The 14,969-nt window shown below is 45.7% G+C and overlaps 1 protein-coding gene across 1 annotated transcript in view; it reads right to left on the bottom strand.

Moving 5' to 3' along the window:
- Nucleotides 1-14,969, bottom strand: part of LOC309415990 (lipoxygenase homology domain-containing protein 1-like) — a gene marked incomplete at both ends in the record, with an annotated part of 135,006 nt that overhangs the window by 101,994 nt on the left and 18,043 nt on the right. The window contains 3 exons of the mRNA XM_082013728.1: nt 744-867; nt 3,446-3,594; nt 5,139-5,237. Coding sequence (XP_081869854.1) covers nt 744-867; nt 3,446-3,594; nt 5,139-5,237 — 372 coding nt within the window. The remainder of the gene's footprint in view (nt 1-743; nt 868-3,445; nt 3,595-5,138; nt 5,238-14,969) is intronic.

The following is a 14,969-nucleotide window of genomic DNA, read 5'->3' as shown; positions in this document are numbered from 1 at the left end:
CAGAGAAGTTGCGGATGCCCCATCCCTGGAAGCGTGCATGGCCAGGTTGGATGGGGCTTTGAGCAACCTGGTCTAGCGGAAGGTGTCCCTGCCCACGGCATGGGGGTTGGAACTAGGTGATATTGAAGATCCCTTCCAACCCCAACCAGTCTATGAATCTATGAAATATAGGCAGAATACTATCCAAATAATTTTTTACCTTGTATTAATTTATTTTATTGAATTTACGTCTAGGTTTCCTTTAACAGAGACAGAACTTCTGGTTGTCTCTGCTCTAGCCACATTGGATAAATCAAAAAGCCAGTTTTAGAGCTCAGCACTGCCTTTCTTGCTTTGTAAAAGGATGTGTAGTTCCCCAGCCAAGAGCCTGAAGTACAGTATGCACTCCTGTGTGGCAAGTTGGTGACTGTGGAAATAGCAACACATTTTCTGAAAGCTGGTGAGTGACTTGCTCAAGTACAAGCCAGATCTTTCATCCTTTGCCCACCAGCCCCTTATCTAAATGTGTCAGGTGATAAAACAGCATGTAGGTCCTGCACAGCTTCACCAGTGAGGTGTGGAGGTGGGAAATGTGATGGTAGTTCAGGGACCCTCACACAAAATTGCCTGTCACCAGCAGATGGTCCACTGCAGGTGTCCCTGAGTGCAAGGCATTCAATCTTCTGAAGAAAACATGGCTAATAATATCAATTAGGCTTTTGTATCTTTGCATTTCTCACCATGGATTCAGTCCATGTCTTTACCTGTGGCTTCAGTGCCCCCAACAAGAATGTCCCTCTGGATTTTCCCGTCATCTTCATCTAAAGCAAACCAGCGTCCGACTGGGAACTGGTACACACATTTATTGCCAATGTCTTCAATGATCACCTAAGAGAAAAGAAGCAGTACTTTGCAAAATACACATGGAAAAAACAAAGGTGTTACACGAGGGGTGAGAGAAGAGCAGAAGCTCAATATACACCCTCTCACCTGATATTTAATATATTCGATACTCAAGCAGATCCCTCTCTGCTCCCTAATTAGTACTGATAGAATTTCAGACAATTAGCGAGTAAAAAACCAGGCTTTTTTCTTTTCTTTTTTTATCCAGTGAACTCAATCTGTATCTCGCAGTGTACGAGACCAGATGTCTCTGCTAGAAGACCAGCTGGCTGGCCTGTCTTCCTTCTCTCCAGAGCCCGTTTGCTGGCTACTCTTCTCCACCAGCTGAACGGCAGCTCTTTGTTCTGCTTCAGGAACAGGCTGTCTTCTTTCTCTCTCAGTTTTAGAGCCTTTTTATAAAATAATACCAAAGAATTTCAGGACGAATCAAGACCATCAGATCAGCTTGTGTGACCTGGTAATATCATGTTGTCCCACTCAGTTACTCCTGGATGGAACCATTGCAAAGACAGCCGTGAAACTCTGTGGTAGGAATAGTTTCTAATTTGGAAGGATTTGGCTCTTGGCCCTACTCTAGAGATATATTCTACTGACACAAGCCCGAGACCAATCTTCCCCTTTAAGCCAGCATTACCCACTTGAAGTTTCTTGCACCTCCTGCTGAGGCGTTTCTTACCAACACCTTCTGGGTTCCTGAAGCTTGCCATAGTTACTGCAGTATTTTAAACAAGCAGTGAAGAGTAGTGAAGACTTTCATCCAGAAAAGAAGAAATCAAAATCTCTACTCGCCTGCGTGGCTTGTATCTCAGAGAAAGAAAATTCACTAACAGGGATAGAAAGTAATTTCCAGTTTTCTCTGCCTTCACAGCAAACAGGGAGGATCTGAAATCTGTCCTTTCTGATAGATTTGTGAAACCGTTCTTTGGGAACCAGAGCTTGCCCTCCTGTCACTCATCCCACGCTGCGCTGCTGCCTGTAGCATTACCGATTTTCGTGGTACCCCTGAGGACGCGGGCAGCAGCGTCTGCTGGGGCTGGGATTGTCAGCACGGGAGAGCAGTGCTGTGCTGGATTGTTAGAGACTAAAACACATGAAGTCCAGGAGAAATATCGACAGTCAGATTCCCCTCTATCTGCTGATCCTCTTTGGGTTCCTGTTAATATCTTTATTCATATATTTAGCGGTAGAAAACCAGCTCTGAGTATAAGCTACACTGAAAACCCAGGAAATATGAGAAGAACTTCTAATGATGCTGAGCAGGTTCACCCAGGAGTGACAACGCTAGAGTTCCCAAATATCGGAGCACATCAGAGAAAAACATCTACCAACAGAAGAAGACAACTGGGATATGTTTTAGCTCATTCCTCCAAGCTCCCAGCTGAACTTGCAAGGCAAAGTTACCTTTTAATTAATCACAAACATCTCAGTGGTTCCCGTGGCAGAACATAGGATTAATGTGTTGGCTGCGGCTAGTCACCACTTCAGGCTTTGGGACATAAGCAATCTAACCAACATCAAAAATCACGTCGTGCAGACTTCACCTGCAATGTGAGAATGAGGTTCCCTTTCTGTGGTTTTTTCCCCCCGTTTGTTACAGGGAGCACAACAGTTCTGTTTTTCATCTTCTGCATTTTTCATGGACAACCACCATCATAACTTTTAGTGCAGCATATGGTGATGGTGGAAGAGCCTGTGCTTGTATTTGCATTTATAATACATCAAACCACCCTGTTATCTAGGATTTACAAATTTAGGGTCAGATCTTTAGCGGATTAAAGCCAGCTGTGTTAAACTACACCAGCAGAGGAAAGAAAATGAGATTAGAGAGTCACAAATTTCTCCTTTTAAAATATTCCTTCAACCATTTCACTAAAAGCTGCAATACCTTCACGCCTTAGAGCAGAAGATTAAAACGAGGAGAAAAGTGGGAGTGGAAGAAAAGGATCTTTGTGGCAGGTATATCCTTTTTGCTGTACCAATGATAGATCACTTAAATTTGGCCCAGCTCTAAGTCTTGGCAAATTTCCAGTGTGAACAGACTCAACAGATATTTCTTAGATTCCGGTACCTTTACGGTCTTGGTAATGAGTTAAGTCAACAGAGTGAGGGGGGGCTTGGAGGACCCAGCTTGGAGAATTCCCTCTCATCTGTCAAAGAAACTGCGGTGACTGGGACATAAGAAATATTATTAAAGCAGGAAATTCAAGTCTTAACAACTGGATTTTCTCACTGCCACAAAGTTGCCTGAGATGCTCGACAATTTACCTAAACCCAGTGTCCTTCACTTTCTAAATACCCGATTCGAATCTGCTGCAGCTGATTTAGATGCACCAGGCTGCTGCCAGCACTTCATCAGCCCCCCTTTGCTCTGCAGAGAAAGCAAGTGCTGGAGAGGATATTTCTGGAAAGGTGAAAACTTGATTTGTGCTTTTCTCAGTAACCAGGAACCTGTATCCTCGGCAAACGTCCTTGCATTTCTTGGCATCAGACCACCAAGAGAGTAAAAAGTGAGACATTTTGATCCCACAACGTACTCATGTTAAATATCTCAGGAGCAACTAACCTTTGCGAGGAACCAGCCAGCAGAGCCACCCTTGTTATTGTGACCTATATTAATTTTCCTTAACCTTCCCAAATTTGGAGCATCGAGTGTGAATTTGTCCTCTGCTCCCTTTTCAAAGTTGTCTTTGTCGTTGTCCAGTTTCCTCACGCCTAAGGAAAAAAAAAATATAGAAGAACCGAGGAGGAAAGGCTTACTGGCACACGCCTGTTTGTAAGTGAAGAAATATTTAGGAATGTCACCACTGACTGAATCAAATATTCTCCAGGTACCAGCTTTCTGCAATCAGGATTCAAGGTAAAGGCAGAGGACTTTATATTCTAATAAAAAATGTACCTTTTCTTGAGCACGCAAAAAACGAGGATTTTCACTGTAATGTCACAGTTACTTACAGCTCTCGGAGTTTTCAGAAATATATATCCAGATGGCTCTTGCATCTTTTTTTTTTTTTTTTTTTCTTCATACCAACACATTTCCCTTTTATTCTTAATGTTTTTAAAAACCTCCAAACTGTTTAAAAAAGAGCTTTGGTCACAAGCTGCAGAATCTGATATTTCAGGGCATAGGATTCTTTGCGGCATCACACAGGAAGGATTTATTTTCAAATTAGGACCCAGCCAGGGGTATTGCCTTTTCCCGGTCTCACAAGAGCTCGCCTTTATGAAAAGCATCGACGTGCTGACCAACGCGGTCCCTGTGCGCGCGGTGCTGCGAGTGGGACCGAACCCACCCAGGCACCGGTGCAGGGGAAGGTGCCGGGGGGCAATTCGCCCCCCTTGCCTTAGAAGGGGATCAGTCATTTTCTAGGGGGGTTATTTCTCTGTGTGAATATGACAGAGTGCCTGGGACAACCAGCTTCGTTTCAGACTCCCGCTTTCAGACGTCTCCAGCAAGATCAGATGAATCCCCTTATAAAAGTCTGGAGAATTAATCAAGGATGAGGCCTATCTACTAGGTTTCATAATCTGCTCAAGGACACTTGGCAGACATCATATCATTGAATTTGACAGGGTAGGTGCAGCACGGAAGAGAGACAATATTTGCTCTCTGGGTCTCCAGGAATTTCCGCCCACTCTTCTCCATGGCGTGACCCAAAGAGTTTGGTCTGGGCACATCTTTTATTATTATTCCGTTAAAAATATTTTTTAAAAATTAAATTCAAGTTCCTAGGCCACTGTCGTAGCACAATTTACATTAAAAAAAAAAATTAAAGAAGAGCTACCACCATTAATTTAAAATGGGCTAATATAAACCTTGGTCAGATTATCTTTCTAAACGTCCAGGCAGGCTCAGCCACAACCCGTGCCACACTGAGGGGACAGCATTATCTGCCCAGGGACACAGAAAGACGGGACATGCAGCTACCGCTGCATGCACTGTAAATAACACAATGGTGTCGGATCCCTCAGCGGACTGGCACTTACTGCGCTGGTTTGTGCTGCATTTTCCCAGGGTCTGGGTTTTTTGGTGGTAGGTGACTACGGCCACGCTCACAGCCCAGCCACGTCTGCTGCTCTGCAGACGCAGCTTCCAGGAGCCGTGGATGCGAGAACCCCCAGAGCTGACATTGCCATTTGTTGTGCCTTTCACTCAGTCAAATTATTCTGCGTTTGCCAGATTGCTGCTGTGTGTTGTTCAGATCGCAGGCCTGCAGAGCAGGAAGAAATATTTTAGGAAATGATTTGCATTTGAATACCTGTGTCTCCTTTCTCACCGAAGATATTAATGAAGACATCCGCATCTGTGCCACTGCCGCTAACTTCGCCAGTAAAAACTCGGACCACGTATTTGTTGACTGCAAGGAGAGAGGCAGAAATCCCAATACATTAATAACTCAATAGTTTGATACAAAACATAATGGTACAAACCAATCCAGGCCGTGCTGATGCTGTCTTGAAAGCATGGCCGAGCCATGGCTCCCGGATCCTGTACGCTGACCCGTTCCTCTGCAAGAGGAATAAATCCGTAAGCAGAGCTCTGACACTGCGTATTCACTGCCCAGGGCAAGAGGAATGGATCACGCGGCTCCTGGCCTTGACATTGAAAGCTGAAGTAGATGAGGGGAAGGTGCAAATTTTGATGTTGATACATGGCCATTACGTGAACTCGGACTTACACACCAGTCGTGCTTTTTCAAAACATCGGTGAGTTATGGAGCCGGCCATCTGCCCAAGCTCAGACCTGACCCTTCTGATCCAAATGCTATCCCTGAGCTGTTTTTGCAGCTTAGCTTATGTTAAGCCTGGCTGGTGACAACAAGTATTTTGCAGAAAGGTCAGTCACACTGCACGAGCACAAAAATTTGAAGGTGACCACACTGCTATTCTGCCCAGTTTGAAAAAAAAAAAAAAATCCAGTCCTTTCCATTTAATGAAGAAACAGGATTAAAGCCAGGAGCTGTGACACTATGAAGCTACATCATGTGTGGCACCAAAAAACGCAAAAATCACATGGGTGAGCCACACCACACCCATTTCACACATGCCGCGTCAGTGAGTTTGAGACAGGGAAAGTTTTTCAGAAGGATCAGGATGGAACTAACTTGGCTCCAAAGGACAGCAAAGGTGAGCTCAGCTTCTTCTGAAATCGATGAAGAAACTGCCATGGCCTTCATTTGGGGCAAACAAGAGCAACTTTCAAAATACCCTGCCGAAGTCTACCTAACTTGTTCCTCCAAGCCAACTCAACCATGACAGATGCCTAGTGCCGTATCCTCTGTGCAGAACCAGTGCTGGAGACAGACAGCAAGACACAAAACAAAACTGATAAAGATCAATGCAAAATCTACTACCCAACAGTACATGATGTCATATATGCCCTCAACAAAGTATCTGTCATATCCTGTATTATTGTGCCCTGGCTAACTGATGCTGCAAGCTGTGCTACACCACCTCTATTTCTGAGTCCCGGGCATGCTGCTTCTGCAGAAGGGACAAATGCACAGGCCACCTCACACATACCTCCCTTGCAAAAATAAAACTTTTTGCACCATGACCCGTGGTGAGCAACTTTTTTTCCTTCAGCAGGTGCAAAGTTAGGGGAGAAGCTTGTTTGGGCTTCCCAGCCAACACGAGAAATTAATTCCTCGGGAGCTATAGACCATCACAAACCCTGGTTACGACTCCCAGAACAGGTCACCTGCTGCCTCCATCATAATCAGTGTATATTAAAAATTATTCTAAAAGACAGCAGACACTTTGGTGCACATGCTCCCGCTGAGGCAAGGGATGTGAGAGCAAGTCTATGAGAAGTGATTGTTGGACTATCCCCTGAATTATAAAGATGTGCTCAGCTCCCGGGGTGAGGAGTACAAGGGCAGAGCCCAAACAGAAGGGAAAATCACCCGTCTCAGTTTAATGAATGTGCTCTGAAAAGGCTAAAAATTGAGCTGACATTCTTGGCACCCCATCACAAAACATGCCATTACAAATAAAATAATAATGATAAAAGTGCAATAAATACTAAATAACAAGAAAGAGGATGACAGAGCCAGGCTCAGGCAAGGGAGAAAATGCCTTAATGTTTCTCTTTAACTCTTCTGTTTCAGTTCATAGACCTCTAACAACCTGCTAGAGACATGCCAACATCAAAGGGTTTCATTTGTATTAGCCAAGGATGGAGATGGTGGAATTTACAGCTCCCACTCGGTCACTAAGCTGTTCTAACTAAAAGTGACGCACTGTACACTGGGATCACAGACCACATTTTTCAAGAAGCTTCACTCCTTGTACCTCCTGTAGAATATTTATTCTGATGTCGGTCATTAATTTTCCACTCTACTTTTTAAGGACCAGAAGAAGCCAATCGGATAAAAGAATCCACAAAAAGATGCATCAGCGGCTGAACTTAGATTACCCTTGTAGGATTACCCTTGTACCCTTGTAGCTTTATGCCTCTGAAGTATAGCCCAGAAGGATGCCTGAACACATGCGGAGCAGCAAGGAGGACATGTAGAGAACAAGTCAATGAAGAGCAATCAGCAGCAGTGACTAAAACCAGGGCAGGAAGCACACCTCGTACCGCTTCTGCAGAAATACGTCTGGTCGGCAAGAAAAACGCTGGTAAAAGTATTTGCCAGATCCAACACCTTGAAAGGCTTCTCAACATCACTATATTTCAAATCTAAGGTTTATAACGACATCGTTTGACAGCCTGCTCAGAACACCAAGTGCTCCCAAGGGCTCTACGAACACACGATGCTGCTGTCAGAGTGTCAGCATGGAGACCCCATCGACAGAACTGATTCCTGAGCCCACAAAGATGGGCGATGAGTTGGGTTAATATTTTGGGCTAGTGTCAATCACAGGGCACTGTGCTGCAAGGGTATCCTAAAACATAAGCAAAGCTGGGGTGCATGGCATGGACTTGCCCACCTCTTCTGTGTGCTCTTTGCAGATGTTTTTCCACTGGCAAAGCTACTCCAAGACCGTTAGTGGTCCTTGGCTTAGGTGATGGCACATCCCTGCTTCACGGACCCCGGGGTCACACCTAGTGTGTGCTCAACCGGTTTTCCCCTTAGTTTTTTTCATACGTTCGCAACTCTGAAACTGTGCAGTCAAGCCAGTCGCCATACCTGCCCCACTCAGCCCTGCGTACAAGACAATTTTAGTTCCTTCATCTCCAGGAAGCAAACGGGATCAATCCTGAGCCACGCTGAATTTTTGCCAGCGCTCTCTCCCTCTCTAAGCAATTCAATGCTCAGCTGCGGCAGAGAGGGTAGCTCTTCATTCTGCTCAGGGGTCCTTCTGTGCTTCATACGTCAGCACATCTTACAGAATTACATGGTGGATGTGCAAATTTAAATAGAAAGGGATGCTACATCTCAAAAAGACAGCGAGGATTCAGCTGCTAGAAGCATGCAGGAAAAGGCTCTCATTGCAGCCAGAGATCTGGCTGAAGTCAAGCACTCTTCATTTTAAGCACGGGTGGATGTTGTTCCCTCTTCTGTAAGGCCTTAATCATGCATTATTTAAAACAGTAACATCATCTTTTCAAAAATACCCACTTGGCTTTTTTTAATCTCAATACATGGCTCTGAGTTCAGCTGCAAAACAGAGATCAAGACGTTGCCTGGATTTTTTTTTTTTTTTTTTTTTTGTCCCCGGAATGCTTCTCCTAGCACTGGGAACACGCAAAATGCTAATGTACGGCTGGTAAAAGCTGTGACTCCATCTAGCAGTGTGGGCTCGCTGCAGCACACGCACGGAGAGGGGAGCTTTCCTGGATGCGAAATTAGCAGCTTCAAAGGCACGAACTGCAAGATGCCAAGAGCAGAACAGCTAACAAAAATTTAGTAGCAAGAGCAGAAACTACTTTCTGCTTTCCCTCTTCTTCCCGTTGCAACACACAAGCGCAAATGTCCTGTGTGGTTACAGCACCTTCCTTTTCTTTACAGCTGGGTGTCTGCTGCATTGGAGACAATCCAGCTCCCCCTGACATCTGTCATCCAACGCGCTGTCACACACAAAGCTGTCCCAAGAAGGCATTCGGAGATGTTGCCAGGATGCCGTCTCAGCGAAGCAGTGGGGTGGCACTAACTGATATGACCCCACCGCAGTAATTTAGCAGAGGTGTGACAGTCAAGCAGTTTGCCTGTTACTAATCAACTCGGCCACAGCTTTCAACAGCGAAGAGGGTATTGCACCGTGGGCTGGAGTCAGGTCCTTTCCACCGAGAGCCAAGGGGTTTATTTTGGTGAAGGGCTGTGATCGCAGAACCACAGAATCATTAAGGCTGGAAAAGACCTTTAAGATCATTGAGTCCAACCGTCAACCCAACACCACCATGCCCACTAAACCATGTTGTAAAGTGCCACATCCACACATTTTTTTAATGCCTCTGGTGATGGTGACTCCACCACCACCCTGGGCAGCCTGTTCCAATGTTTGACCACTCAGTAAAGAAATTTTTCCTAATCTCCAGTCTAAACCTCGCCTGGTGCAACTCGAGGCCATTTCCTCTCGTCCTATCACTGGTTACTTGGGAGAAGAGACCAACTCCCACCTCGCCACAACCCCCTTTCAGGTAGTTGTAGAGAGCGATGAGGTCTCCCCTCAGCCTCCTCTTCTCCAGACTGAACACCCCCAGTTCCCTCAGCCACTCCTCATCAGACTTGTGCTCCAGACCCCTCACCAGCTCCGTTGCCCTTCTCTGGACACGCTCCAGCACCTCAATGTCCTTCCTGTAGAGAGGGGCCCAAAACTGAGTGATGTCACAGGCACTTCCAGCACTGCTCCCAGAGGATGACGGCATGGGGCTGCAGGCCTTCTACCCCCCAGTATACCCCATCTAGGCTAGCCCCACTGCCATCGCCATCCCAAGGAGCCGGGGTGCAGTACTAGCCCAACACTTTGCCTGGGACCTTTTTATCCAGCCCCAACATCCCTGGGTGCTCTTATGCACCTCCTCTCCTGCCTCCAACCATGGAAAATGCATGGACACATCCCAGCCAAACTCTTCCACCTGCAAGCTGCAGCTGGTGGCTCAACCACGTGATATTCATCTGTTAATGCCATTTATTTAGCAATACGATATCATGGCCACCTGAAACACCATAGGATGGAATCGCCGAAAGAAATCTTGTCGCTAATATTATTTGGGGCTTTAGACAGGGTGTTTGCGCACGAGCTGCTGAGTTTGTAGCAGCAGGAACACCAGATTTAGGCAGGGAAACAAAGTCAACCGTGCTTCAGTATTTAGAGTCATCACCTCCTGCAGGGCACAGCGAATTCCCTGCCGGACATCCCTGCCCGCCTGCCTCGCGCGTGCCCTGCCATGGCGCAGGGCAGCAGCACAGCATCCGACAACAGAGAAGCGTCACAGCCCTCAGAAGCAAAACACGCCGGGTTGAAGGCAGGGAGCTCAGTCGTAGGCAGCGACGGACTCTTCTCATAAGGCAACTTTTAGCAATTCTCCTTCCGTTCGCGCAGCACTCCCAAGGGTGGCAATGTTTAAGACCCACCCCGTACTGCTCGGCACTGAGCCGGCAGATTTCAGAAGATGGCTTGGTGGGGGGGAACGGGCAGGACAGAGGCACCACTGCTGCCCCTGAACTGCTGCTGGCAAATACATACATTTGTGGTTAGTTTGAAAAGCGAAAAGGCTCGTCGCTAGAGGCAGAGGGCTGGATCTGCGGGCAAGGCGCAGTTTCAGCCTCAGCCGGCCGCAGCCTTGTCGCTCGGGAAGGTGGTTTAACGTCCACGTGCGGCGGCTCCTCGCTGTCAGATCGAGTCAGTCCTCCCAGCCTGCCAGGAACTGCCTGAAAAAATCTCTTCTTGATGGAAAGCACTGACTTGTCAAAATGGAAGCTCCTTTATACCACTTCTGACAGCGTATTCCTCAGCAACAGCTAGACTTCTTGGTCAGAGCAACCTTAAAAGGTCAGACAGCACATGGTTAGGGCAGGAAGCTTGGATCTGGCCTCCCAACATGCTTGATTCGCAGCAAGCATTTGAATTTAGTTCTCATCTGTCCTGGGAGAGACCCCATTGCACCAGGCTAACACCACCTTTTCCTCGATGACCTTCTCCCAACCTTCTGGTGGAGATGCCTTACTGCATTTTCATACAACACAAGCACTATCTCCGGAGTCTCTGCAAACACTGCAGAGAAGGAAATCCACCCAGCCCTAATCATTACTTTCTACCGCAGTAGCAGTAGCAGAAAAACCTAGAGACAGCTACACAGAGCAAGACTTAATAAGAACCTACAGCAGCCCCTGTAAAAGCAGAGGAGCCCTGCCGAGCTCACCAGGAGCTAGCTCTGTCTCAAAAGCATGACCTGTTCCTGCACAAAACAACTACACACAGTTAAGGAAGAATTCTTTTCCCCCACCCAGGAAAGGGTTGAATGCAAAGGGTTGGTTTAGAGCTTGAAAATAATTAAACTATGATCTCTATCAAGAGTAATTGACAACTCCCTTTCTTAATGAGCTGCGCATTCAGAGGTGATGAAAAGCTCCTTCAACCAAGGGTTCAAACTGGAAATGCAGATTACAAGCACACCAGGAGCACAGGGGATGCTGATGAAGCAAGAGCTTCGCATTGCTCTTGGCCATGAGCACCCTGGCCAAACCGCGGTGTTAGTGAGGGAGAAAGGCTGGAGGGCGTTTGTATGGTTTTGGGGTGCCCGTCATCAGAGGCAGCACCAAGGATGCAAGGCTGGTGCCACCCTAGACTGGCATGACATTAATCTCAGAAGAGCTCTCTAAAAGTGTGCTCTTAAAAAAGAGATACTACTGCTGCCACCCGAGGAGGCATAAGACATGGGGGAAGAAAATGAGTATGTTTGCTCTGCTGAGTATTGCATTATCCTCAACCGCTGCCTCATGCGTCTCCTATAATGAACTCAGCCACTTGGTCTCTCCATCCAGCCCCAAGACCACGAGATTCAGCCCCATTTTGTGTGGCTCTTACGTGAAATCAAAGCATGCATCAAAACAGTTAATACATTAGGATTCAGCCTGGATCATCCCTCCACAAAGCCTCTGAGAGGCAATCTACCACATGCAGGAGTCTCTGCTTGTAGGATATGGAAAACTGATGTTCCTACTGCGACTTCAAAGTGATGATGACATTTTGAAGTGAGCTTTAAGCGACCTTGCTCAAGAGACAATAGCGGTTTAGCTGCAGAGGCATGGAGCTTAGCACAGGGCAACCCACCTTGGGACAGTGGTGCGGAAATCCTTGTTCATCTAATTCTCCAAGATTTCTCATTAGTTTTCATTAGTTCAGCCCCAGGCTGGGAGCCCATGAGAAAAAAAAAAAAAAAAAAGACAGACATTTCACAAAAGAAATATCTGCTTTCTGCTTTCCCCAGATCTGCTATTATCAAAATTGGGGAAATCACTGAGAATACCCTCCTGGGTAAAACATTTTTGCTCAGAATGAAGAGTGAAATAATTTTATGGTATTATTTATAATCATATTATTATCACTGTACTTCAGTCTTGCTTTGTATAAATCATAAATTTAAATAAAGTTACTTTATTTCAAAACTGATAGTTGAATTAATTACAATATCTAGACATAATTGGACAAAATTATCCCCCATTTTAACAAACATGCTGTACTATCTGTTTTGTATTGGATACACATGGATCTATGTTCCAGCCACACCAGAGACGTTTCATGCCTCTTTGAAAATCTTTTCTCTTGAAACATAAGGTCCTTTATATGAATTACAAACCCCTATTTCCATCCCGTTTCTGAGCTCTGTGCATCTTGTCTTTCTTGTGGTTTACAAGTCACCATTGTTTCTTTTTATTTCTACGTTTCAATTTCTCATTGCCCTCACCCATCTTTAGAGACAAAACAACAGGCAAAAAATACATTACAAGGAAAATGTCCATAGCTGACTTGTTTTAGACATGGTAATATAAGATAGACAAAGTTTGCCGGGAGAGTAAAATCCTTATTAGACCAACTGAAGTATTTTTTGGGGGGAAAAAAAGTCATTTTTGGATACTCAGTATGCCAGATATCATGACAGTTTTTTTCCAGTGTTATCAATTGGGTAGTAAAAGATATTACTGCCTCTACAAACTTTGTTTATTGAATATCTCAGCATGCAGCAAGTCCTCATCCTTAATACAGGGCATAGTCACCATTATTCAAAAGTAAACAACTCATATTTATTTCATAAATATATTTAGCTGCATTTTCCTGTGCTGATTAGACACTTCCAGTTCCCAGTGTAAATAAAGATGAGTTTTGATGAGCAGGTAACACCTATTAATATTTCATTCCCTCCCCTTTTACATCCTCAGAAATAACCTTTTTAGTTTTTCTGATCATGAAGTTTCCAAGAAGTAACACCTCAGTTTGAATCATGACCCACGGGGGACAGGAGAGGGACCAGTCCCACTCTCCAGGCCTGGCACGTTATAAAATGAGGTTGCAAAGCCCACAGGGCATCACCAACCAGTGCCTCGCATCCAAACTGTTGCTCCTCATCAGAGCTTTTAGTGCCAGTACGTTACTGAGAAATGTTGGCCACAGCTTCCGCTGGGATCCAGTCCAGCCCTTCGGGACACGCGTATCTCAATGGGACGGGAAGGATTTTGCTACTGACTCAAAGTCAAGCGTGTGCATCGATACCTGCTGCCCCAAGTGTTTCCTCAAGCCGCAGCCAGGTCGGTGCCTCATAAGTCTTCAAGTCAGCCAACGATAAAAATCTGAACAATGAACCGTGCAGTCTTACAACAAGCCTCCTTCGCAGAGGGAAGAAATAATACAGCTCAAATATATGAGTTTTAGGTCCTAGTGGATCGCAAAACCTCAGAGAGTGTCTAGGGTATGTTAACTCTATGTGTGCTTGCAGAGATGCTCTCAAAAGCAGACCAGGAGGAGAAGTCCTGCACAGGCTGCTGCTTCGTGTGCATAGACTGCGTTCAGAGCGCCCGCAAGGGCTGCCTTTGCCTCTCCTGCCTTCGAAGGAAACTGTTCTGTGGTCTGCCCGTGGTCTTCTCTGACCCACCATGAACACAAACTGTCCAAGTCTCCTCCGGTGACCTCATTAACGCTGCCCCAGACGAGGACAGACCAATGATTCAAAGAAACTTGTGAAAGACTAATGGATTGGGGCTGACCTGCAACTTGATCGGCTGAACTTCTCTCGTTTGTAATTATAATAAATATTGTTCTCTGGTTTTTAAAGGTGAGACTACCCTCTGCACAAGCACACGGGCACGTTTTACCACTCATCTGCCTTTACAGGAACCCAGTTCCCAATTGCTCAGCGTGACCTTACAGCCATTACCCTGTAGGACGTATCCATGCAAACTCTCAAATGCACCATATATCAACCCCAAATCAGGCCAGAATTGACACAATCGTTGACCTTTCAGTTCAGAGCTGGTTCTTGTCTCAGCAAGGCAGAAAACTTACGTCTGCCTGCAAAAGGCCATGCAGGCTTAGCCCTAGATACAGCACAGCTATACCTGTTCTCATCTTGCAATCCATTTTTGACATAATATTAGTAATAACAAAAAACAACAGGTGACCAATGCTCAGCGCTTTTAAGTATGGAAGAAAATAAAGGTAACGCAATTGTGTTGGATGCTCCCATCCCCAAAGTCCAGGTGTGCCATGTGTTGTGACTGCCCTGCTCCTCGGTATTGTGCTGTGTAACGCACCTGCTGTAAACACGTTCATTATTAATAGACCAAATAAGGCTAAACTTCACCCAGAAGAGGCAGAGAATGGAGGAGGTTTACAGGTTGAGGTTACACATGTGGTTCTGTCCTACTGTGAATACGCAGCCGTGAAACAGTTTGTCATGAGCTGTTGTGCCATGCACGTTTACAGCCCATCGTGTCCGATCTTAAACAATCCCAGGGTGCTGATGGCCGATGAGCCAGCTGGAAATCAATCCTTGGCTCTGAACCTCATTTGCAACAGGCAGGTTGGCAAGACTTGACTGAAATTTGACAGGTTAGCATAAATTGCAATTACACAGTCTGAATTGATTTTCAGGTATCTGTGCTCTTGAATGTGGTTTTAAGGACCAAGCGACAAAAGGCCCCCTT

Source organism: Phaethon aethereus, assembly GCF_964289735.1.
Source record: "Phaethon aethereus genome assembly, chromosome: Z".
NCBI lineage: Eukaryota > Metazoa > Chordata > Aves > Phaethontiformes > Phaethontidae > Phaethon > Phaethon aethereus.
This window is presented reverse-complemented; position numbering and strand designations above follow the sequence as displayed.